This window comes from Poecilia reticulata, chromosome 11 (genome assembly GCF_904066995.2).
Source record: "Poecilia reticulata chromosome 11, P_reticulata-male-v2, whole genome shotgun sequence".
In the NCBI taxonomy this organism is placed as follows: Eukaryota; Metazoa; Chordata; class Actinopteri; order Cyprinodontiformes; family Poeciliidae; genus Poecilia; species Poecilia reticulata.
In genome coordinates, this window is record NC_088840.1 from 3,637,221 (window position 1) to 3,661,706 (window position 24,486).

At 39.1% G+C, this 24,486-nt stretch overlaps 3 protein-coding genes across 5 annotated transcripts; 2 read left to right on the forward strand and 1 right to left on the reverse strand.

The window, feature by feature from the left end:
• Positions 1–148: 148 nt before the first annotated feature.
• Positions 149–7,789, forward strand: kdf1b (keratinocyte differentiation factor 1b). 2 transcript variants are annotated; one of them, XM_017307646.2, is made up of 4 exons: positions 149–237; positions 3,628–4,538; positions 4,629–4,715; positions 7,173–7,789. In XM_017307646.2, exons 2-4 carry the CDS (start codon positions 3,638–3,640, stop codon positions 7,265–7,267), a joined length of 1,083 nt encoding a protein of 360 aa, XP_017163135.1. In that variant the 5' UTR covers positions 149–237; positions 3,628–3,637; the 3' UTR covers positions 7,268–7,789. The 2 variants fall into 2 exon arrangements, with proteins under 2 accessions (XP_017163135.1, XP_008419553.1); XM_008421331.3 differs by lacking the exon at positions 149–237 and adding an exon at positions 782–2,046.
• A 1,489-nt stretch (positions 7,790–9,278) lies between these two features.
• On the forward strand, positions 9,279–14,107 carry nudc (nudC nuclear distribution protein). Of its 2 annotated transcripts, none has more exons than XM_008421332.3 (8): positions 9,279–9,490; positions 10,581–10,658; positions 11,343–11,558; positions 11,651–11,734; positions 12,162–12,275; positions 12,442–12,720; positions 12,831–12,949; positions 13,819–14,107. In XM_008421332.3, the coding sequence occupies exons 1-8, from the start codon at positions 9,416–9,418 to the stop codon at positions 13,868–13,870; spliced, it is 1,017 nt and encodes a 338-aa protein (XP_008419554.1). In that variant the 5' UTR covers positions 9,279–9,415; the 3' UTR covers positions 13,871–14,107. The 2 variants fall into 2 exon arrangements, with proteins under 2 accessions (XP_008419554.1, XP_008419555.1); XM_008421333.3 differs by having other exon boundaries at positions 11,654–11,734.
• Positions 14,108–20,551: 6,444 nt separating this feature from the next.
• tbxta (T-box transcription factor Ta) lies at positions 20,552–24,250 on the reverse strand. Its single transcript, XM_008421334.3, has 8 exons — positions 23,721–24,250; positions 23,267–23,531; positions 22,607–22,741; positions 22,451–22,512; positions 22,154–22,215; positions 21,857–22,030; positions 21,628–21,751; positions 20,552–21,530 (listed from the first exon to the last, which is right to left on the reverse strand). Exons 1-8 carry the CDS (start codon positions 23,903–23,905, stop codon positions 21,272–21,274), a joined length of 1,266 nt encoding a protein of 421 aa, XP_008419556.1. The 5' UTR covers positions 23,906–24,250; the 3' UTR covers positions 20,552–21,271.
• Positions 24,251–24,486: the final 236 nt, after the last annotated feature.

The window sequence follows — 24,486 nt, forward strand, 5'->3', positions numbered from 1 at the left end:
TTCCACTCACTCAGCAGCGCAGCCAGTTCATCCAGCTGTGTCCTGACTTACTGAACATCAGTGAGAAACATCCGCGCTGCTAGCTGCACGGCTTCCCACACATTTTCATCTGCAGCACTTCTGGGTCTCGTCGTCCTTGTATATATAGATTATACTTAACATAAAAACCTAAATTGCTCTCAATTCTTTCCAGCAAGACCTCGAAACCTTTTTTTTTAATAACCTAATGGCTTAATGGTGAGAATTCCGGCTCATTTTCGAGATCCATATCATATGAGTCGGTTCTTCTAAAAGAACTGCTTCAGCCAAACGACTTTTCGTGTCTTTTTTTCTTTTAAGCGCAAGCGATTCTGTATCTATGAGAGGGGCTAACATAAAGTGTTCTGCAGCATCAAATGGGTCACTTGATAGAGTCCGTCTTTGTTTAATCTCAGATTAAAGAAATCTGTTCTGTGAAGCCCTCGAAAGTTTGCAAGAGAACATTAGTGAACAAAACAAAATGAAATACCATTGAACATAGTCTCTTCCAGAAACTGATGTGCAGATATAAAACTCATTATAATTAGACACTTGTCGTTAGCGAGCTTATGTCGCTAAAATAACCTGTGAGGTGCTGCTGTGTTACGAATAATTGTTTAAACGACACTACAATGGTTTTTAACAAATTTTAAATATAGTTTTATTTCACATTATTCTAAGCTATTTTAAAGCTAGAATGTTTCTTGTTTTAAGAAATCAATGCTGTATTTATTCCCTATAGCTCTGGGGGTTAAATGCTTCTGTACTAAACTTTTTAAAGCTTAAAAAGTGTATTAAATCAGAGCAATAGCGGAGTTAATGGCTTTAGTCTATTTACCCAGATCACTTAGCAACCTTTCAGATTTGCAGTTGGAACTGGTTTGAGGTCATTCTCAGATCTGAGTTCACAGGTATGAAAGCAGCTGTCAATTTATTTGATCAAAATCTGGTTCAGGGGTAAACCTTTACAAACTAGAGGCATTTCTGCTTTCTGACTAAACTTATTTGGAGCTGCAACTGTCACATTACTTTTTGCAAAAAAAATAAATAGAGTTAAATAATTTTATTTTTGTTTTTAGGATTAAAAAAAAGATAAAAACATTTTGCAAAAAGAGGCTTGATAGAAACAAATTCTGTAGGATAGAAAATTGTGTTTAAAAAAACAGATTCCAACAAGAAAAACAGATATTACTTGTTCTATTCTTTGTAGAAATTAAATGCAAATATTGCAGGAAAAAACTGTGAAACCCCGCAATTGTTGTTATATTTAAATTTAAAAAAACTTTTGTGGTTTCTTTATCATTTTAACTAAAAGTATAAGGAGCCAGCTCCAAAGAGCAGCTTGTGACACCTCAGCCGCAGCTGCAAATCCCTGATCTAGTCCAATCAAAGGTTATCTATGAACTTTTTTTTCTTCGTCTTTTTCTTTCAAATCCATTTAATGGCTCCGTTCATTCATACATTTATTTATCTCTTAATGCACGTATCTGTTTTTTTGTTTTCAGTTTCTTTTTTCAAGGCATGTCTAAGTACAACCCAAGCATATCAACAGCATAATAAACTTCCCTAATGTTGTTACAACTTTCCGGAAATGTCAGTCCATATATGGAGTTTCAAAATAAACTTGCATCAATTTGAATAGCAGGATGCGCCACTGAAACTTATATTTTGTCGTTAAAAAAGCTTATGTCCTGCACATTTATAGATCCACATATATAGGCGTGCATGAGCGGGTACGTGTGCTTTAGAATCCACAGAGTTTGTCATTTTACCTGAGTTTTATTGTCTACAGCCACTTCTAACCGGAAGTCCACACTCCGGTTTCGGCTTACCTGGTTCGCTTCCTGTACCTTGACGCTCAGGTACACGGATTTCCCCCAAACTTTCCTGAAACTTTCATTTTGGAGTGATTTGGACTCAATTCCTCGCCACAGATGGATTAAAACATACATGTTGACTGGTAGGACACAGGGAAGGCCGTGATTTTAGGGGGAGTCGGCTTGTGGACGCAGCGCACTCTGGCTATAGGTGAGAAGTTTATAATGGAGGAAGAGACGCAATGACAGTCGCCATGAACGTGAAAACAATATTGATACACGCTCAAAAAAGTGACTGCGAGCGAATGTCTCCAGTATCTTAACCCGTTGCTAACTGAATTAGTAATTAGGCTACATATTCGTAAAACAGCGAAACGTTTTCGTTGGGTGGACGAGATTAAAGCGACGTTGCTCTGAGCGCTGTAAACAGTCGTCGTCGTAGAGGACGTCAGCACTGAGAACACACTGCTCAACTCATGTGTTCTGCTGGTGACCATGTACAGGATCATTCAGCCAGAATCTTATAGTATTAATATTTTAATAACCTTATTTTTACCTTTAGAAATAATGAACATTATTACAAATTGAGATATCTAAGCTGATGCCAGTTGTACCACATAACTTTACTATTCAATCTTATTAGCATCATTATTATACTAATTAATCTCACTATAAAAAAGTATTATAATAATAATTATTATTGTTGTTGTTTTGGTTGTAGATATGCCCAATTATTTATTTTATAATGATAACGATTAAGTTAAAGTGCATTATTGTTACTTTATTATAATTTCTTATGTTTTTAATATTGACAGTGCTGTTGGTATCATTATTAATATTAATATTATTATAAATGTGGGCTAACACCACCAATAACACGTAAGGTGTTCACTGTTATTATTGTCACCTTTTTTAAATGATAGCTATACTAATTATTCATATTACTGACAATAATTACTTTTATTCTATTATTATTTTATTTTATTTTTTGTTTAATATTATTAAAAACAATTATTATGCCAATTAACCACATTATAAAAATATTAATATCCTTGTTCTTGCTATTCCATATTACAAGCCTTACAGATGCTTATTGTTCTTTTTTTACTAATATTAGTAGTAGTAGTATTAGTAATAGTAGTAAAATCAGTCCTAGTAGTATTAAAATATAAAATATTCTTATTATCGACAGTAGCTAGTATGTTGGTGCCTCTACTGCTATATATTTTTTAATATTACTACAATAGCAAGACAAAATTACAACCAAAATAAATAATTTTACTTTTATCACAAGTAGCCATTGATAAGCTAATGCATTGGAGTGAGACAATGATAATAACAATAGTTAATAATAATAATACAAATGATGAATATTGTCAAAATGATTATTAATGCTATTATTATTATTATTATTATTATTAAAATTAATGCAACTCAGTTAATGTTTGTTTTTACTTTATTTGTGTCTTACTCAGCAGTCTTGACTATGCACTCCTGAGTTGTGACCAAACTGAATGAGTTGTTTATCATTGTGGAATACTCCATGACATCACACAGATAATCGGATGTATGAATGGGTGATTGTCTCTCACCAGGTGCATCATTCATGAAACCTGTTTGGCCACATTACCTGCTTTCCTGTAATAGTGGATTCATTTTTTTTTTTTTAAAGATAGATGCTCTCATGCGGTTTAAAGTGATTTGATATTCTCTCTGACAGACGGATAATATGGTTTAACCATTTTTAGCATAACCCCTCTGTTGTGCTTCTTTTCTCGTTGGATTCTTGCAGCTTGTTAGTCATGTCTGCTGACACCAGTGACAGTCTGAGGTACAGCGAGAGGCTGGGGAGCACCAGGCAAGTGTCTTTCACCGAGGAGCGGTGTGTGGACCCGGTGGAGGATAGACAGCCAACCCCACAGCCAAAGCCGGTCCACAAAGGCCGCCTTAAAGATGCTAATGGGAACGAGTCTGAGACCATCGACTTCATTCCCGGTGTAGCCGAGCCTTCATCTGCAGCATCCAGCTGCAATCCCTGCTCTTCTCCAAAGAGCTGTAAAACTTTCGTGTGCACTGTAATGACCTTTGGATTGTATAAGGTGTGCCAGCGCTGCATCCACGCTCCGCGTTTGGCGCCGAATGAGAGCTCCCCAGATGAGCCAGAAAAGATCAGCCTCCAAGGCGTTAACCCGGACAACAGCAAAGAAGAGGCTGACGCCGAATGGTCAGACTTTCGCATTAATGGAGTCAAAGTAGTCGGTCCGAAAGATGATTTAGATTACGACATCAAATATTCACCATATGCGCCACTGCCTGCTCAAACCCCTTCAGAGTTTGCCTCCCTGCATGATTCTGTGCCGTTTCATGACTGGGAGGACGGCGACGAGAACGTGGACTCCCTGATCACCAAGAAGCTACTGGAGCTGTACTCCGAGTATCAAATCGAAGAGCTGGCCAGGTGCACCTCAGACTCTGTGTTTCTGAGGAAGAGCAAAGCCATCAACCAACTCATCAACTCCCTGGCAGAGGAGCACAAAATGGACGAGCAGGAAGCCGAGTGCCGGTTGGTGCGGGGCATCATCCGCATCAGCACTCGGAAGAGCGCAAAGAAGCGGCCGCCCATTCCCAGGATGGAGAGGACGATGTCGGACAGCGGACATGAGACCATGATTGGGAGTGGCTCCTTTCCCTCAAGCAACAACAGTAAGTTGGGCAGTTTTCACTCCTTTATCCTCACCGATGTAATACCTACTGGTGTCAGAGAAAGTGTTTGGTTGTTTTCTTTTCCTCAAGACGACTACAAGTCAAATCCCAACATCCAAATATCCGACTTGACTTCCACTGACAAGTTTGCCAGAAACATGTGGAGGAAAAATGGAGGTAAGAGTTATGTTTTATTCCTTTATAATACCTAAATATTTGCAATATTTGCATTTATTAGAGTGAAAAAGAGAAAGGTGTGACTGTAATTTAATAATTCTCAGCATGATGTGTAAGTAAGTGCACTTTACCAGACCCTGTTGACAAAACTCTTCAAAAAGGAAAATGTTGCTTACAGAAAGCTTAAAGTTAGCAATTTAAGTATCAGTGAGATGCTTTTTAAAACGAAAAAGCTTTATGTAACAGGGGAGGTATGTAACACCCAAGAGCTGCAAAGGATAAGTGGACACATCTCTGGAAGGTCACAGCTGCCTCAGACAGGCATCAAATGGCAGCCCAGACATGGGGGGCCCAGCTTAGCCCCCCATGTTTGCGGGTGTGGAATGATGCAAGGTCCATCATTCCACACCCCAAGATGTGAGCAATGTGTAGTGTTGCATGTGTTGCGGAGGAGGGAGTGGATGTTAAGGCACTGATGCCTGATTCCCGACTGACTGTCCCGCCTGGGCCCATATCACCACAGCAACTGCTTTGGCTAGGAACCCATTAAAGCAGGGGAGTCAAACTAATTTTCGTTTTGTGCCAAATCAACACCATGAATGACTTAAAGGGCCAGTTGTGCCAGAATGTGTTGATAAAACCTGTTCGCAAACTGTTAAAATATCAATGAAGTCTTAAAATAAAAAAAAAATATTGTTGAATATCCTTTCAGTCCCTTTAGGATTTTGTGATACCTTTTGTGATTTTTTTTTTGTAATAAAAATCAAAGTATTTGTGGTACTAATTTGGAAATATTTGTGATATTTGCACTTTTTTCTCACGGTAAATGCGACCTTTTATATAAATCATCTGACATCAACTAAGGCTGATGCAGCTGGTTAGTATAAGCTTTTGACAATTTTTGAGAAAAATCACCAATAAACTCCCAATTATGTATTACCATAAAAAGGTGTGGGGATTTGTTGATTTTGTGTGAATTTCCACAATAATTCTCAAGAAACTGGAGGGACTGATTGATATAATTTGGCAGTAAACAGATAAAAACTGCATTGATTTGACTGATAACAAATAAATCGATAGCAAAGGGACCCAGGATGCAAAGAATTTTAACTTATGTCTGTTTTTTTTTATCTCAAGTCTTGTCTTATGAATTTTAGTGAGCGAAATTTTTTGATTTGTTTAACCTCTAAACATCAATGTGGTCCAACTAATATGATTTTAGATGTGCTTTAATGTGCATTGACTAAAACAGCATACCAAATATTTTGCACATTCAGAGTATTTTACACTCATAGGCATTTCACATAAATGTATAACTTATTGTCATACTTATGACTGATCATAAATCTATTTCGATTAAAACAACAAAAAGGGATTAACTTTCATGATCTCTTCAGTGTTAACTAAATGTAATGCAGCTGCATTAATATTAACACAACAACAAAACCAGCCTGAACAGTTTGCATTCACAGGCACACATAAGGAGCATTAAATGATTTGTGACTTTACAGACTGCTGCGTCAGCAGAAAATGTGTTAGCCTTTAAAATTTCGCTGTGATAAAACACCTGAGTCATGCCTGGCAGGCTCCTGCTGTTTACTACACAGCCGCACTGTATAACAGAAAGTGAACAAAGGGCAAGCTGCAGGAGGGCTCGCCTTGGGTGCTGGTAATTCAGTGACCAGCATTATGCTAATAAAATAGGATCAAATATGTATTTTGTATTGCTCAGGAGTTCTTTCAAAAACCTCATTAAAAATGTCAGTAGAAAGACAAATCTGCCCCAGATTGCTGCGTTCTGAGAAAATAAAAACATGGTAATGTTTATGTGGAATGAGCCTGTGTAGGATATTCATGGTGCATTCACAATTTAGCAACGTTTTTATGTTCTTATGGGTTAGTGGTCAGAGCTAAATGACCAAGAGAACCAAGCTAGCCATAAATTTCAGAAAAACATATATGCTGAAATATATATAATATTGAACAATACAAACTTTTACTTAAGTAAAGCCAATTTCCGTACTTTCAAGTAGTTAAAATAATATGGCATATTGAAATGCCTCTCTGTATTTCAAATTCCAAGTAATTTATTTAGTTTATTACTCCTATAAAGTTAAAATCAGTAACCATAATAACACTGGTATGACGTAAGCTAATTACAAATGATGCTAATGATATTTGGTATGTTACATGCTGTATAACATGCTGCGATATAGAGGGCCCCCAAAAAAAAAAATAATAATAATAATCTGCTTTGGGTCTTAAAAAGTTTTGGGCCAGCCCTGGCTCAAACCTTAATTACAGGGTTAATGTTCTGAGATACATATTAAGAACATCACAACTCTCCAGGAGTGTGGATCAATAATCAAATTCTAATTTTGTAGGTCAAAATGAAACAGATTGACATTCACTTAAAGGCTGACTGCATTTTTGTTTTTTTTGGTTCTGGTCTAATAGATCCCACTTCGAGTTCTCCATCAACCTACTCGCCCTCTCACTCAGAGATGGAGTCTTCAGGTGTGCCACTGCTACACGCTTCGGCGAGGACATGAAGCAGCGGTACGGAACGACCCGGTTGCCTCCATCAGGTCACGCACTGGGTGTTGGAAGGACGACTTTACTTGCACCGGAGTGTCCGGCTGAGCCGAGCTCCTTTGACAGGAAGGAGAAAAATGTGAAGGGTGGAATTGTGTGAAGGCTACAGTGAACTCAGGGTTCTGCGTGCAGATATTTATGAATGTAAATATTGTATCTGCGCATTTGAAGGATCACCTAATTGGGACTCCGTCTGTAAGACAGTTGTAAAAATTTTTATGACAATTAACCGTCCGCTTGTTTGTGAAGAGCTTGAGGCTCTACAGTTTGATTTTGTCCTTTAACATGCCCTTGTTACGCAGAACACTGTTTTTTCTTTGCTTTTTGTTTGTTTTTGTTAGTACACATTTCACCATGCCCTCGTCTTTATAGAGTTGATTTTAATTCATTTTAATTATTGCTTTTCTTTGTTTATGAATGACATTCTTAGTTTTCTTAACTTAATTTGTGCTAGAGGCATTTTAATGGTCAAAGTGTCAGTAGTCTAAGAGATGAAGAATTTGTTGAAGATTTTTTTGAATATTTAATTTGAATATTTAATATAAGTAAGATTCAAAATTACATCACTGTAAAACTTTTATTGCTGGGACTTGACTAGATGAATTTCAGATTAATTAAACATTCTTAATCATGGCCAATCATTACTTTATTCTCATTTTATGCTATTCTCTGCAAAAAAGGTAAATCGTCTTTCTTGTCAATTATTAACAGTGCAATAGAAATACTTTATTAGACACACATCTCTTTATTGTGTTAATCACAAGTCAGCACCTCATTCTGTGGTTAACGTTGTTTTCAACAGTTGACAGACCAATATCCTAACCTGTCTGCTGTTTTTCAGATTTATATGCTAAGCTAAATAAGCTAACATGCTGGAACTCCATTTCTTTCTCTAGAAACTTGAATGCCTGTCTTTTGTAAGTAATATATTATGATTAAAAACCCTAAAAGATACACAAAACTATACTTAATGTTCAGATAGATTGGAGTATGCAATATTTTATTATATGAAGCTCATATTTAGCATGTAGCTCTTGCTTGTTAAGGGGAAACCTCAAATCTCTAAAATTCTCACTTTCTGCCTTTTGCAAAGCTTCTGTCCTTTAAACAGCAGAAGTTTTCTGATGTTCCTCTGTTGACCAAGTGAATAATAAAAATAAAAAAAATCAAACTTCTTGTCAATATTATCAATATTAAAAGTGTATAAGTGTAACAGCCCAGTCTATCTACTTAGGCTTTTTTCAGTACTGTGTGAAATCAGTGGTTACTTATTGTGTTCTTGTATTGCAAATGTTTGATGTTTTGCCTGCTTTAGTCGTGTTGTCAGGTCACTGGAGGTAAAAAAAAAAAAAAAGGTATAAATAAGATTGTCAAACTAAGTGGAAATTGAAGTGAGCATTCAATGTATTTAGTTGTCACTTGAGATATGACTACTAAATATGTTAAGTGACAAGAGGGACATATGCAACAAAAAGTTTCACAGAATAGCTTTGAATGAATGAATGACAGCTAAGAAGGTTAGAAATACAACACTATATTTAAAAGTGCCTGTGACAACTCTTTTTTGATCAATCAGAATATATGGAAACATTAATAAGATATTTTAAAAAGTAAGTTCACGTCACTGAATTTAGTAGGTTTTGACATATTAGGTCACATAATAATAATTGGGCGTATCAGGGCAAAGCTGTAAAGCTACCATGGAAACTGCAAACAAAACCTGTATCGGCTATTTTAAATGACCTGCAATGTTAACCTTGTGAAATAAAATAAATGAAATAAATAATGTGAAGTTGAAAGAGTATTTTATACCTTAATTTTTATTTGTTTTGTTTTTTCTTGTTTGTTTGTTTTTTTCTTCTATAAATTTCTGTTTTACTAGGGTCCTTTTCAACCCCGAACAAATGCTCTCAATCAGTTGGATGCTTGTCCTTGTCAATTAAAATACGCCCTTCTGATTGGTCAAACTAGTCTAGGCGGGGTTAGTTTCCAGGAAGTGAGTCGCGTGACAACAGGTTCAGGCAAGAGCACATCTTTAGGGTCATTTTAACTTTATTTGTTACTCGCGCACTTAACGATAAGCTAAGTGTTTAACCTCTAGCAATATGGGAGAAGAAGAAGAAAAGTATGACGGTATGTTGCTCGTCATGGCCCAGCAACACGAAGGAGGAGTACAGGAGGTAAACCAGCGTGCTGCTAATATCCTGATGCTATGATGCTAATAGTTAGGCTAAGACACGTTTCGACCTGTACTGGCAGAAATACTGACGCATTTAAATTAATCGCCTGTCATACAATGTAAACATTAATACCACATTGATATTGGGACGCGTTAACCAATAACCACCAGCTCGTTGTGGTAAAATCGGCGTACCAATGGCTACGAAATTAGATTAGCCCTTGAAAGCATTCAGATGGCAGCTTACAAGCTTGATAATAGTTGTGCATGTTAATGTAATGCTGCTTTTCTTTACTCTTCGAGACCGATATTTATATAAGGGTCCGTTATTTTTATAAGTATTGATGTCATTTGAACTTTTTCACATTTAGTCACAACAACCAAACACTGTTGGTAAATTATGGATATTTTTCTTAAAATGATAATAATATGTTTTAGTTTTTTAGTCAATAAAAAAATAATATATGGACTATATTAGTACTCAATATATATATATATATATATATATATATATATATATATTTTATAGCTTCAGTTAAAGGAAAAAATGTTCTGGTTATGATGCTACTGGCGCTGAGGTTTTGATTGCAATTTTTAATTGAATTCTAGACTTTAACTGGGCCATTTTGATATATAAACGTGCTATGATCTTAACCATAAAATTTTAGCTCTCTGTCCTTACTTAGTAGACAACACTAAGTCAAAATGTTTCAAAACTATAGTTTTCCTTTCACTGACTTTGTCATCCAGTAGAAAGAGAGAAAAAACAGAAAATTAACCATGCAACTCAAAATGATTGAGTTTGTTTTAATTTATCATGCAATTTATTGATTTGTTGATTATTGCCATAGGCTTAGCTGTAATGTGTGGAAAAGTTTAATGAGTTTGAATACTTTTACAAGATGTGTAAAAGTAGGACACATGTTCCTAATTTCCAATATGTTACACTGTGGCTGTAACAACACTGCACTCTAACAGACTTAAAGCACCAAAGAACAACCTTTCATCCTATTTCTATGTATGAGAAAATTAATAATACAGTCATTCTACATTATATCCCTCATTGGAATCTGTTTTTTGCCCTCCAACAGCTAGTAAATACGTTTTTCAGTTTCCTCCGACGCAAGACGGATTTCTTCATAGGCGGAGATCAAGGAGCTGCAGAGAAGGTAAGACAGATGGGATGGAACTGTTTCTAAGAAGAGAAATAAAATAAAGAATGAAAAAATGAAGTAATTATAAATGCATATAAAATTTAGATGAGCAAATGCTTAAAAATAGTATTGGACCAATATCAGTAAAGTAGTTAGATAGTCAGGTAAGAAACAAGAGAAATATCTAAATGTTTATTAGAAAACATTTGAACATTCTCTGATCTCAAAAGATTGTATAATTGCAAGAAAGAAATGGTAATTTTTCCTTGATTTAAGGCATACACTTGTAACATTAAAGCAAAAATATTCTGTAATATTGTAAAGTAAAAGTTGGTAAATAAAAAAAAACCTTATTCAGTTTTCTGATATTATAAAATCACATCCTACTTTAACTCCATTTTGTATCAGTTATGATAATGATAACTGTCTCTTTTTCATTTTAATATCACTTGACTACATGTCTCATTCTGGAGAATTGATCTTTTGAACCTACATCTTAATTCTGCTGTTATACTGGAATTTCAAAAGTTTGGGTCTATTTCATAACTGACATCTGTTATTAATGTATTGATTTAAAAATGTTTACCAAACCAAACTGTGGGTTTTGTAACTTGTCCCACCTCTACTCTCTAGTTTCTGTTACCATTTGGTCAGACTTAACCGTGTGAATGTGTTCGCCTGTCAAATGTCGACTTCCAGCTGGTTAGAGACTCCTTCGACCACCACAGTAAGCTGGCGCTGAAGGCCCACAGAGAGAAACAAATGAAACAGGAGAAGGAGAAGAAGGAGAAAGCAGAAAGAAGCGCCAAGCTCGCCGAGGAGGAGAAGAAGAAGGAGGAGGAGGACGGGAACGGTCCAAGAATTCAGGAGCTGACGGACGAGGAGGCCGAGAAGCTGCAGTCTGAGCTGGACAAGGTCTGACCTGCCCGCTTCCACTGAGTCTTCTTTTGCAACCAAACCACTGCCAGAAATGACTGACTTGTTTGTTGTGGTTTTATATGCGATAGAAGAAGAAGGAGGAGGAGGAGAAGGAGGAGAAGACAAAGAATGACACAGGAGGTGAAGAGAAGAGCTCTGACAAAGAGAAGGGGGTGAGTGAACTGGTTGGCACTTTGGAGCTCTAAACTGCTTCATGTAAAATCAGTGAACATTGTAAACATGGGAAGAACAATAAGAAATGCATTTAAAACAACAATAAGAGTAATAAAACGGAAGTTTCAGAATCATGTCAAAGTCTAGGAATAAAAATATTGCAGTTTTAAACTGAATTTGGAGGTTGAGTGAAGACTAAAATAAACGGTAATTAGTATCTTCAACTGAAGTAAGAATGTGACAAGTTACGTGATTTTTCTCGTGTACATTTTTGATGTGTTAGTTTTTACATCTCATTCATCGTAGTCTTGAGGTCTTAAAAAGTCTCAATTGTGAGTCGCTGAAATGTTCAGAAACCCTGAGTATGCAACAGGAGATGGTTCCATAATGTGGAACGGCACTAAAAGCTGTTTCTCCTCCATCCAGTCCGACTCGGACGCAGAGGAGGACGAGAAGGACAAAGACAAACTGAAGCCTAACGCAGGAAACGGAGGTGACCTTCCTAACTACAAATGGACACAAACGCTGTCAGAAATCGATGTAAGTGTATCATTTGTGCTTAACCTGTGTGTCACTTTTTCCTTTAGGACAATCAAAGGAAGTAGGGAGTGTGAAATGTTAAACTTTTAGTTTAGGAGTCTGTTTAAAAAAAATGTGCTGTAAGTATAATACACTAGTTAGTGGATCTTTTTTTGCCTTGTCGCAGATTGCTGTTCCTTTTGACGTAAAGTTCCGCATCAAGGGCCGAGACGTGGTGGTGGACATCCAGCGTCGCTCCATCAAGGTCGGCCTGAAAGGCCACCCTCCTGTTATGGAAGGTCAGCTCTTCAATGAGGTCAAGGTGGAGGAGAGTTCCTGGCTCATCGACGACGGCAAAGTGGTCACAGTCCACCTGGAGAAGATTAACAAAATGGAGTGGTGGAGCAGGATCGTTACCACGGATCCAGAGATCAACACCAAGAAAATCTGCCCCGAGAACTCAAAGGTAAAACAGCAGCGCACTGCATTCTGTGCTGGGTTGTTTGTTGCTAAGTAACGGGGATCACAAACCGGTAACACCGGTCCTCTGCTGTTCTTCTGTTACCTGCTGAGCAGCTGTCGGACCTGGACGGAGAGACACGTGGGATGGTGGAGAAGATGATGTATGACCAGAGGCAGAAGTCTATGGGGCTGCCGACGTCCGAAGACCAGAAGAAACAGGACATTCTGAAGAAGTGAGTCCTCACCGGCTGGCTTTTGATCGCTAAATGTTGTCGATATTTCACCAAAGTTGAAAATGCACAATTTTGCCATTTCTGTGTTTCCGTTAAAAATGTGACGCGATTAAAATCACACACTAATACGTTTGTTCACGCAAGAAGTCATTAAAAACATTCCACGCTGTGATCCTCTTACCACTTCCTGTCATCTTCTTCATCTTTTCCACCAGTAGTAACGTCCGGTTATTGATCATGTGCCTCGTGTGATGTGAAAAAAGCGTTTCCATAGCAGTTTTGCGAAATACGCTAATTTCGATATGGTCAAAAAATCCACCTCATCCTAGCACCAAAACTTTTTATCAACAAATTGCCATGTTTCCATTCAGAAAATTTATTTTCAAATTGTGCAATTTTAAAGTCAGTGTAAACACAGCTACTGCTGGAGCACTTTCAGAGCGTAAAGTGTTTGCCTCTTTCCTGATTTCCTGTTTTTTAGCACGTTTCAGATAAATATTATCCAAAGACAACAAAAGTAAATGCAAAATCCTTTTAAATAAAGGTGTTGATGAGGAAAAAGATCCAAACCTACATGGCCCTGTATTTTTACTAATACACTCTTTGGCCTGTCATAGTTCAGATTACTGTCAGCTGTGAAAACCTTTTAGTTTTCACAACCAACCAAACATGCAATGATAAACTTGGAGTTTATGGGAACAAAACCAAACATGCCACAAAGTTGAATTTATATTTAGCTGAACTTGGAGGTCAGCTTTGTGACATTTTCCCTCTGGGTCTTGTTGAAGACAATAATGTCTGAGAAATGAACTGTTTGTAAAAACGCTCGTCCTTTGTGTTTCCTAACGTGACTTTTCCTCTGTCTGCAGGTTCATGGCCCAGCACCCAGAGATGGATTTCTCTAAAGCCAAATTCAGCTGAGAGTTGCTGTTGAAGTCCACTTCCTGCTTCCTGTTGTAGCCTTTCGTTGAGCGCTGAAACATCATCTCTTTAATGGATGCGGTATATTTGACTTCCACGTCTTAAATGTTCAGGTTCATGTGTTTGTTTTGCTGGAGAGTGTGTTTGATGAATGTGAACACAGCGTTTCCTCTCTGCAACATGTCTGATATTTAAAGATATCTGCATTTTTTTTAAATAAAGGAATTTAAACTCAAAGAGCCTTTAAAGTCTGTGGCCTTTTGTAGTTTTAACTACTAATAAATCTGAATGCTCAACCAAGACAAATGGCAGTAAACTGTGTTTTATGTTTAAATTGTTTCCAAAAGCTAATTGGAGATTTCACATGTAAGTAACAGAGATGGAAGCTTTTTTTCATGGGGAAATAGAAATTATCTGCAGGTGAGTGCAAAGGGAAAGGACAGAAATGAACACTTGTGGCCGCAAGAGGGCAGTATTTTCCTACATGTCTTAGATTGAGCCTGTGTGAGACGGAGTGGTCTGTTATCAATGAAGTATATTTTAATTGACTTTGAGTATTGAATTCAAATAGTCAAACAGTCATGGCTGTTGTCTAATTTCAACAGCCACAAGAAGGATTTGAAATTAGACAAAAAGTTTTATGCAATATTTTAAATACATTATCTTAAATTGAATGTGGAAAAATGTAGTGTTTTATTTTTATAAAATTAAATGCTTTAGATCAAAGCCATCCAATCTGATCTCCCTTTTCTATTTTTATTTTTACTAATTTTGTACATTTTTTTACCTGCTCAACCTTAAACTGTATCTTAAACATCAAATATGAACACTAAAGAACAAGTCAACCAATCAGAGAAAAGGCTATTGAAAAGTAAGAGGATGGATACAGATTAAGGAACTGGCTGTCCACTGGACAGAAATGGAATATGATTTATGTGTAAATCAAGCCATACTCGCAACCTTACTGTAACGTTAAAAAAAGTTAACCTCGTTAATTTGACGAAGCTGAAGTTGGTTTCCGATTCGGGAAATGGCTAAAAGGCGATTAAACCTAATTTTTCACTACCTTCCGCATCTTTAATCTACTCTAGCTAAAAAACTGCAGCATGCTAACACAGATCAGTGAAAACCCGGTCTCTCTCTCACTCTCTCCAGGCACACTGGATATCATGAGCCTCTGCTAAATGCTGCATCACAGAGCTCCAGTTTACAGACAAGTTTTGTCTGGTTGTGTGACCGTCCACTGAGCAGTGGACAGGGCATGTCAGGGTGGTGAGAGGCTGTCACCATCACTGCAGCGACTGGAGGAAACATACATTAGCTTATGCTGGCTAGCAACTCTTCCTAATGTGTGAAATTGCTCATGTAGTTCAAAAGCACTCCTCAAACAGCTGTTCAACCGGAGACTGGATATCTGCAGAATGCAGGTTACCATGGTGAAACTGGAAACTTTAGACGGAGAGCGGTTCACAGCACACTTTTCGTTTGTCATTGTGAAAAAGATACTGAAACTGGATCTGAATCAGAGTTCAATTGCACATTCACACCTCCCAAAACAAACCGGAGTTTGATGAAAGCGGATCACGCAGAGCTGGTGTGAATGCACAATCAAACATTGATACGGATCAAAAAGGAAACTCTAGTCCCGACCGCGGCCTCGGTTCGGTTTAAGTGATCTCTTGTTTCGGTTTGAAAATGTGCGTGAACGCTAAGCAGACTGGAGACCGCTCCAAAAGCACCGCAGGGTATTCTGGGTAAACACCACCAAAACAAGCGTGCGTGTCTAACGCTAGCGGGAGAAAATACTGACAGTCTTTTAACAAAGACTAAAGACAAATCCTGTCTATCGCCACTTAATTTTTGCGAAGAAGGAAACTGCGCTCAGTGTCATCTTCTGAGGTTTTTATGTTGCTTCCTTCAGCGATTCTTGGTGCAGCGCCCCCACAGGCGAGGATGTGAACATGTTTACTCGGGGTTAGAGTTTTTCACAGGTTTTCAAGTAGCAATCGCAAAAGGAAAAACTGTGAGAGGAGTAAGTACTAGTTATAGAGACGTAACATGACGTATAATAAAGTCCTGTAGAGTCTCGGTGTCAGTGAGACCGACTGAGGCTTTAAAATGGGATTTACTATATTTTGATGTTTTTAATGGAAATCTTTCATCAACATTTACAATGAGCTGATGATATGAGCTACCAAGACATTTAACTTCCCTTTGAGATTAATAAAATATCTTTGATTTTAATAAATCGAGAGAGTAGACCTTATGAACTTTTTGGTTTATTAAGACAATGAAGTATCATGAAGTATTTTTGTTTTGCTGGATTTCCAGAGGTTCTATTCAGAGCTGCAAATAAGTGTGAGGAAAGTCCAGGCTGGAGGCCCGCAGGGTTTTCTGTGGCTGGGCGGGGCGGCAGTAGGACTGAGGGCACAGAGCAGTCAGAGTCTGCTCAGCTGAGAGCTATGTCTCACCCAGGTACCAGAATTTCTTCATTAACAAAGACACACAGACATCAGAGGGTCAGAGATGAGGGTCCTGGAGCGGGCGAGGAGGGCAGTCTGCAAATACACCTCCCTGCAGCTGCAGCGGCTGGCCGACTTGCTTTCCCTCCGTAAATCAACCAAAAGGCCCTGTGCACAATGTGACTCACCGTCACAATCACCGTGTTTGCCGTTCTGTTCTCTACAGCAGGAATATCTGATGGAATATTCCTGGAAGCAAAGGGGAAGGGAGGTGTGAGGCGGTACGTGAGGGAGCGGCAGCACAAAGACGGTGTTTTAGGTTTCAATCTGTTGCGAAAAACCACAAATATTACATTCTGCAAAAACATTTCATTTCAAGTCGGCCCATCCTGACTTCTCCTGTCCTCCACAGCTGGGTGCGACACAGGACACACTCTGGATCGTGTGCTCACCACACACACTTCCAAGGGTGAAGAGGCAACCAGAGAGCAAACGCTAACTGTCAATTACTGAAGGCCAACAGAGGCTGCAGGTTGAGGCGTAAGGAGGAGATCCGGGTCTTCAGGTCAACACAAACTGTAACTGTGAGGACTGGAGGGGAGGCCTGGGGGGGCCGGGGGGGCCCGGGGCCCAGCAGGACCTGCTCCAGGCTGAGCAAAGACCGTCAGCAAACACAGCAACTGTTCATAAACGCACGCAAACAAACAAACACACACACACACACACACACAGACAAAGGTTTCAAATAAACAACAAGAGATGAGTGAAGTAATCTGCTAATTATTTATTCAAGGGCAAATAGATACTCTACGGGGTTTTTATCAATAGTTTGCACCAGGGCAGTGATTAAACAGTTTATAAATGACCTCACCTGTTGAGGGCTGTTTTCCATGGACTTGCACCAACATCATTGGGGGGAATTTGCAAAATTGTGTTTCTGGCAGAGCCACTGGTCAGAGCAGACTGTGAGGTTCCCTTTAGAGTCTTAAGGTTTAGATGTTTCAGTCAGAGGCAGAAACATCTGGAACATTGTTCACTCACCGTAAGAGAACGTCTTATGCATGTTTAACAGCTTTAAGACGCAGTTAAGAAACTGATTTAAAAATATTTAACGTCAGAACCCACTGCATCAAAAATGGCTCCGCTTTTCTTTGCTTATAAAAATGTATAATTTATTGTAATTTTATTGTATAATCATAATTGATGATTTATTTTAATTTTGGCTTTAACTGCCACAGAGGCTACCAATGAAAATGTGTTTATTTTAGCTAACTCAGACACACCTGACGTTATATGATGTTGATTAAGCGACCCTAGAAAATAAATCAAATTCAAACTTCTTTATGCTAAGTATTAATGTGCGACTCATGTGCTTTTCATTTGTTGCTTGTGAACTGGTTGAGTTAATTTTGTGAAGAGTTACACATTTTCACTGTTTGAGTGTTGTCATCGTCTTAGAGAGCAGATGTCATGATAAAATTTGACATTAAACTTAATGCAAGTTGAAAGTGTTGCATCATTTTCAGCCTCTTTTAGCATTAGCATTTGGTAGCAGGCTATATTAACAAAAACAATGCAGTATTTTAACTCCACAGTAGAGAAAGTCATATAGTTTCAGTAAGTAGGTGTAGGAAGAAAAATTGGTATTGGTATCGGTTATCGGCATATCAGATACAGATGAAAAATACAATATCCTGCATTCCTACTTTTTTAGCTTCTGGCTAAGTAATTCAACTCTTTGTTTCATCATATTAGGCCTAACATATGAACAAAGACCACCTCTGTACATTGTGGAAGCTCAAAGGGACAATTTACCTGAGTGTGAATAGCAGTGAAGTGGATAAGTTCATGACGGGACCTTTGCTCTGCTCAGGAGGTTCCCTGCCAGCTGCAGGTCACATTGCTGTTTCATTACTGTTTGCCTGTGGCCCTGTGACCCTCAAGTCTTCATTTACACCTTGGTGAGGACCACTCCATCACCGATCCAAGCCTCCGTCAGCCTGGCACACAACCGTGCATCACACCCAGACATCATGAGGGCACAGCCAGGCCTCAGGCATGAGCTGAATCAACCAAATGACTGGAAACTCAAATCATTTTTCATTTCTCGTCTCTCCTCAGGTAGTTGGCTCCTAATCTCAAACGACGTCTTTGTTAACTTATGAACATGCTACAAACAGGACAAGAGACTTCAGTGCATAGAGCGACCTTAAACTCCAGTCTGTGGTTTAGATTATGTTGTCCACATAAAGGTTTGGACAATCTTCTGAATTTGGTGTTCTGTCTGCCAGTGGTAAGGCTGACCTGCGCGTTATTGTATCATTTCAGACCCATGCGTTGACATTTCGGGTCCATGTTGTCCTACATGCGGATCTGAGCGCGCTGGCCGTACGTCGCACCAGAATGCAGATTGTAACAAAAGGGTGCCAGTGATTGCGACGCACCGTCCAGCGGACTTCTGTAACCGGACTCTTTCATTTCGGTCACATGTCGTTGAAGTTGCGTCCACTTAGCGCAGCCATGCTGCCGCTGTTATTTAAGGAAAGCTCATAAAGCGGGGGCCAAAAGTTTGTTGATTGAAGTTTGCTGCACATGGGCAAAAGTGAGACTTTTGCCCATGTGCAAAAGTCTCACTTTTGCACATGTGCATTGCCCACTTTGCCCACTTGCACATTGCCCATGGCTTTTAAAAGCCATGGGCAAAAGCCATGGGTTTTAAAATCAGGACTTGCGCTGCTGCGGATCCCTTCAACAGCTCCTGTTCAATCAAACCTGCTCTTCTCATTTGAACTTTGACCTCAGGAGGCTTTTTTCCACCTACTGGTCCCAGTGCAAGGTCAGGGTTTGTGCTGGAACCAGATTTTTGCTGGTTGTTTCAATGAAGCAAATGTATTTTTGAAATGTCAAATTGTGCAATTATAAAGCCAGTGGAAAAGAAGCTACCTTCTTTCAGTAAATGTTTGATCTTCGTCTTGTTATATTTTTGAATTTTTGTAGAGAATCCTCTGGTGGAATTACACATACATAATTTCAGTTATGATATATGAACAGTATTTTGTATTAAAGGCTCTTGAGATACAAAAGGTTTGATGGTTCAACCAAAATTAGAAAAAAAAATGTAAATAAATTGACATGTTTGAATATTAATTAATCATATTTGACTAATTGAAGGTCAATGTTAAAACAAATACCACAAAGAAACTTTAACTTCCTATTGTGCCAGTTCCATGTTTTTTATTGGCTGTTGGTCTCCACCTGCTTCCTGATGTGATTCCTTCTGTTGGTCCAACAGTCAGTCACCGACACAAAACCAGATTTGACCAGTCTTGTCTCAGCTGTCTGAGTTAACTGCCACCAGTTAAGTACAAACACTTATCCAGTAATAAAACCGACTTTGGGTTAAAAAAAAAAAAAAAGAAAGAAATATCCCAAAGCATCTGAATTTCAACAGAAGAATAATCATACTTTGTTCATCGTGAATAAGAAACACTGTTAACCTGATGGAGTTGTCTCTGCTCTGCTGCTCTGAGCTCTGAACAAGAAATGAAATCAAAGTAAAGATTTTATAACTTCATTTACTTTTGATTTCATGTGAGCTTAAACTCATATGAAAAGATTCCAACTTTATATAGATGGAACTGAGTATTTATTTATTCATAAAATAAAACATATTTAACTGAACTGGAATTTATTATGTGAGACAAAGTGTAAATCTACAGAGCCATCTGAAATCAGTCCTCACAATCTAAATCTACCCAGACGGGGTTTCCAAATTAGCCTGTATCTAGAAAACCTTCGTATGAAACAGTTGCTTTGTTTTTATCATGTAGCATTGTTTCCTGTGCTATCCTTGAATTGTAGAGAAGGTAGATATTACCAACTGAAGGTGTAGAACATTTGTTGACTCCAATTAAACACTAAATTCTTAAATTCAGTCAAAACGTGTGTTAAAAAGTTTCAGTTCCAGGGTGTGTGTACTTTTCAAGCTGCATTTTGAAATGTTTTCGTTTGAACAGATTTTCTGTTGACTTATTCAAGATGAAACGTCAACCACAGGTGGAAGAAGTGCTGAAGTTATTAATCCACATCTTATTTCCATTTTTAAAAAAGGCATTTTTTTTCCGGGGTGAGTGCACTTTCCCAGTCACTGCACTTGTTACACTTGATCTGACTTAAAAATAGTTCCCAAAAAAAGAAAAACAAAACAGACAAATACACATTTGAGAAAGCAGATATTTTTTTAATTTATTATTAAATGACATAAATAAAAACTTGCAGCAAGTTCAAATAGAAATAGAAAGCTTATGTACAGGCGTGGGACTCATTCTAGTCCAGCAATCTGAAGGCACTTTGGAAACGTTCGTAAAGGGCAAATACACACATTAATTTACTCTATATACACACATGTACATTTTCCTGTTAGTGGAACTATTTTTTTATCTTTTTGGGTTAAGAACAAAAACAAAATATTAGAGAACATGGTGGGAAATCATTTGGAAGCCTAAGAGCAAGTTTGCATTCAAAACCCGAAGCGCAGATCTGTCTACTGATGAAGTGAGTTTGCTCTTTCCCAAAAGTAGCATTGCCTCATTTGGCAATGAGCTACAGATTGCACAAATGACCCAGTCTGTGCCTGCTATAATTCAATACACAGGCCAATACTGAAAGGCTGCCAGAAGATCTCTTATTTCACTTAGAAGTCATGCCTGACAAACATCTTGTTGGCTGTTAGAAAGCAGATTGTTGTACTCGTTGCACCGTGAGTCTCAAATTAGTCTATTTAAACATAATGTACAACCGTGATCTTGGTCTGAGTTGTGTCTTTTTATAACAAACTGGATTAAATGATCAAATTTTTTTTTTTTTCACAAGAATCCTGGCAGGACATCCGCGTACCTTAGTCTGTACCACACCTTGAGGCCAGACAGGAAGCGAGGCCTCAGTAGCTCTGAGCTACAGGTGCCCATGTCGCCGTGAGCCTGGCGATGGAGTTCTCGAACTGGGCGTCCCCGACTCCAACTTCACTCAGGCTGGGCTCGTACATGGTGGACGGCGAGGAGACGGGTAGGGAGGAGGTCAAGCCCGTGTATGAGGAGCCCCTCAGGAACTGGGAGGTCAGACCTCCAGGTACAGAGCTGGAGGACGAGCCTGAAGGGGTGAGTGTGGTGCCGGCTACCGACCAGAGGCTGGGGTACTGACTGTGGGCAAGATGAAGAAGTAAGTTGACTGATGCAGTCTCTTTAACTTCACTTGATCAAAATGTAGACGACAGAACGCAACATTTAAGAGTCTCACCCAGAATTAGACGTGGAGTTGGTGGTGTGAGACAGAGTGCCCATCCCCGTGGAGTTGGGAATCTGGAGGGCGGACCAGCCGTCATGGGTGGGCAGAGACCCAGAGTTGTTGTCCATGTAGTTGTCTGAAAAGGAAGTGAGAACAAGGAAGTGAAAGCAAACTCTCCTCTTTACATCCTGACAGCGTTCAATCACAACGTTCTGTTGAGGGAATTCCAAGAAGGTTTTACTTGTGCTGGAGCTCCGGTGGGGGTAGTGGCTGGGGTACGGACCCGCCCTGTGGCTCCTCAGGCTGGAGTAGCGCTCGCAGTACGAGCCAGACGGGTGGCTAGCTGTGCTGCTGAACTGAGGCGGACTGTTGTTGGGGCAGATGGGACTCTGGCCTGGGAGGAACCAACCTCCAACTGCAGAGGAAAGACCAGCACAAAACCATCAATCTATAGCTCAGATCATTAACATCTCGTTGATGTTCACTTTCAATTTTCTCGACATTTTGAAGACGTCAAGTCTGAAGAGACGAAACGTACGTTGAGAATAGCCGGACTGTTGGCCGTCTGTACTGTGGTCGGACACGTCTTTATGGTCACTCCTGAAATGGAAGTACACCATCAGGTCCTTCCTTGGACACAGCACCAAACATGACATGACTATGTACAGACATCTATTGATAATATGAAAGACAAAGACTGAAATAAAACAAGTTTCTTTTTTAAGAATTCATGTCTACTAAACCGTATTAAAACAACGTCTTCATGTAAGTCATGTGTTTGGAGAATTAGTTTCCAGGCCTGTTGTTCTGTCATGTAAGGTGAAGCACTCCGTACCTTTCTTTGGCATCCAGAAAAGCTTTGGCAAAGGGATTGTGCTTTATCTTTAGAGCAGTGATCTGTGGAAAAGAACAAAGATGTCAGAATACCTCGCAATACATATCATAGTATTGGGACAAACTGTTTTTGTTAATGGTTGTGGGCACAACGGACCTCTTCGTTCTGGTAGGCGGTAACGGCGATAAACTGGGTTTCGGGGAACGACTGGCTGCTGATCATCTTCTGGATTCCTCCGACCTTCACGATGTGGATCCTCGGCTCATACTTGTGCAAAGAGTTCAGCATGATCTACAGAAACATCAGTTACTTGTACGACAGGTGTGCAAAGTTTTTATTAAATTGAAGCAAGAAAACCAATGTTGTATAAAAGTAATCAAAAATTTAAAATGATGTAGATTTAACAATTTTTCAGGCATGACAACCTCTTATCGATTACTTTAATTCCTTGAAGACAATAAGATGAAATACAAGTTATGTTATGATCTGTTGTTTCTGTTTCTTTTTCTCTTTGGGATAGTACTTTGTTCAACCTGATGGCTTGATTTGTATTTTTTTAATGCCACTTCTATTCGTTGAACTTAATATGTAAAAACACATGTCAAAATTCTTAAATAAAAATGAGAGCAAAAAACTCATGCCGATTTTTAAAGCACAAATTCTCCATATGAGCATTTTCAAGAAAAAAAATCTCCAGTACCTCAACTTATTCAAAAACTTGAATCCCTATTGGGTAATAGTTATTTTTAATCACACCTGTAACAAATAAATTGTAATAAAATATATATATATATTCCATTTCTTTCCCCTCCTCACCTGTCCTCCGCCGTTCAGCTTATTGGAGAGCTTCACCTTACTGAAGGAGACGGGCGCTTTCATCCAATGCGCCCCAAAGTTGGGGGAGTCCGGGTGGATGTAGACGCAGCTGGGGCTCTGCGGCTCCGGCTTGCCGCCGGGGACCCACTCCCCGTTCACGTATTTCCAGCGGTTGTTGTCCGCCGCCACAAAGTCCAACAGCACCGAGTACATGGCGTTCGGGTCCAGGCCGGACACGCTGACCCGCAGGACCGGGAACATCCTCCTGCGGACACAGGTCAGACTGGTCGACTTTTTCTAATCCGTTTAAGGTCTCTGAATGTTATGTTAGAATAATAATAATAATAATAATAATAATAATAATAATAATAATAATAATAATAATAATAATAATAATGTTTGCATTAAGAAGTTCCCTCCAGTCCCTGCCGCGGCCTGCGCTCCTCAGACCTACCTCCCAGTCTTGGTGACGATCATCTCGTTGGTCAACTCTTTAAACTTGTTCCACAGCTCCGCGTCCTCCAGCGTCAGCTTGATGTCCCGCTCCGTCACGTCTCCCTTCTCGCTGCCCTTCTGGAACTCGCTCTCCACGGCGCTGAGCAGGTGCTCCAGGCGCTGGTCGGGGCTCGAAGAGCTCATATTCCCAAGTCAGGTCGGATGAAAATCTTTTAGAAAAATAAAAATAAAAAAATAAAAAAATACAAATCCCACGGGATGAGATAAGCCCGCTCGCTCAGGCCCGAGTGCAACACGGGATTGGAAGCCCCGGGGCCCTGCTCATTTAAGGGCCCCCAGGGACCTCATGGGGGATGCGGGGCGGGGTTTGGGCTCAGTGCGCACACCTCGGGGTTCTGACGGCTTCCTTTAGACTCCACCCTGCACGAACCCAGAGCCCCGCTGGAAAGAGAAATTGAGAGATTTGGATCTAGTTTTACTGGATGAGGACAAAATGACGCTGTTTGGCTCAGAGGCCTGGTTAGCATGAAGCACCGAGAACTTAGCTAACGCGTTTGAGTCTTTAAAGTGTGTCTCTGTGTGTGTGTTATATATATATATATATATATATATATATATATATATATATATATATATATATATATATATATGTGTGTAATTTAATTCGTTGATCAAATACACACCGCAAAAACACAAAATCTTACCAAGTTTTGTTGTTGTTGTTCTAGTTTCAGCTGCAAAAATCTCCACACACCTATAAGTGG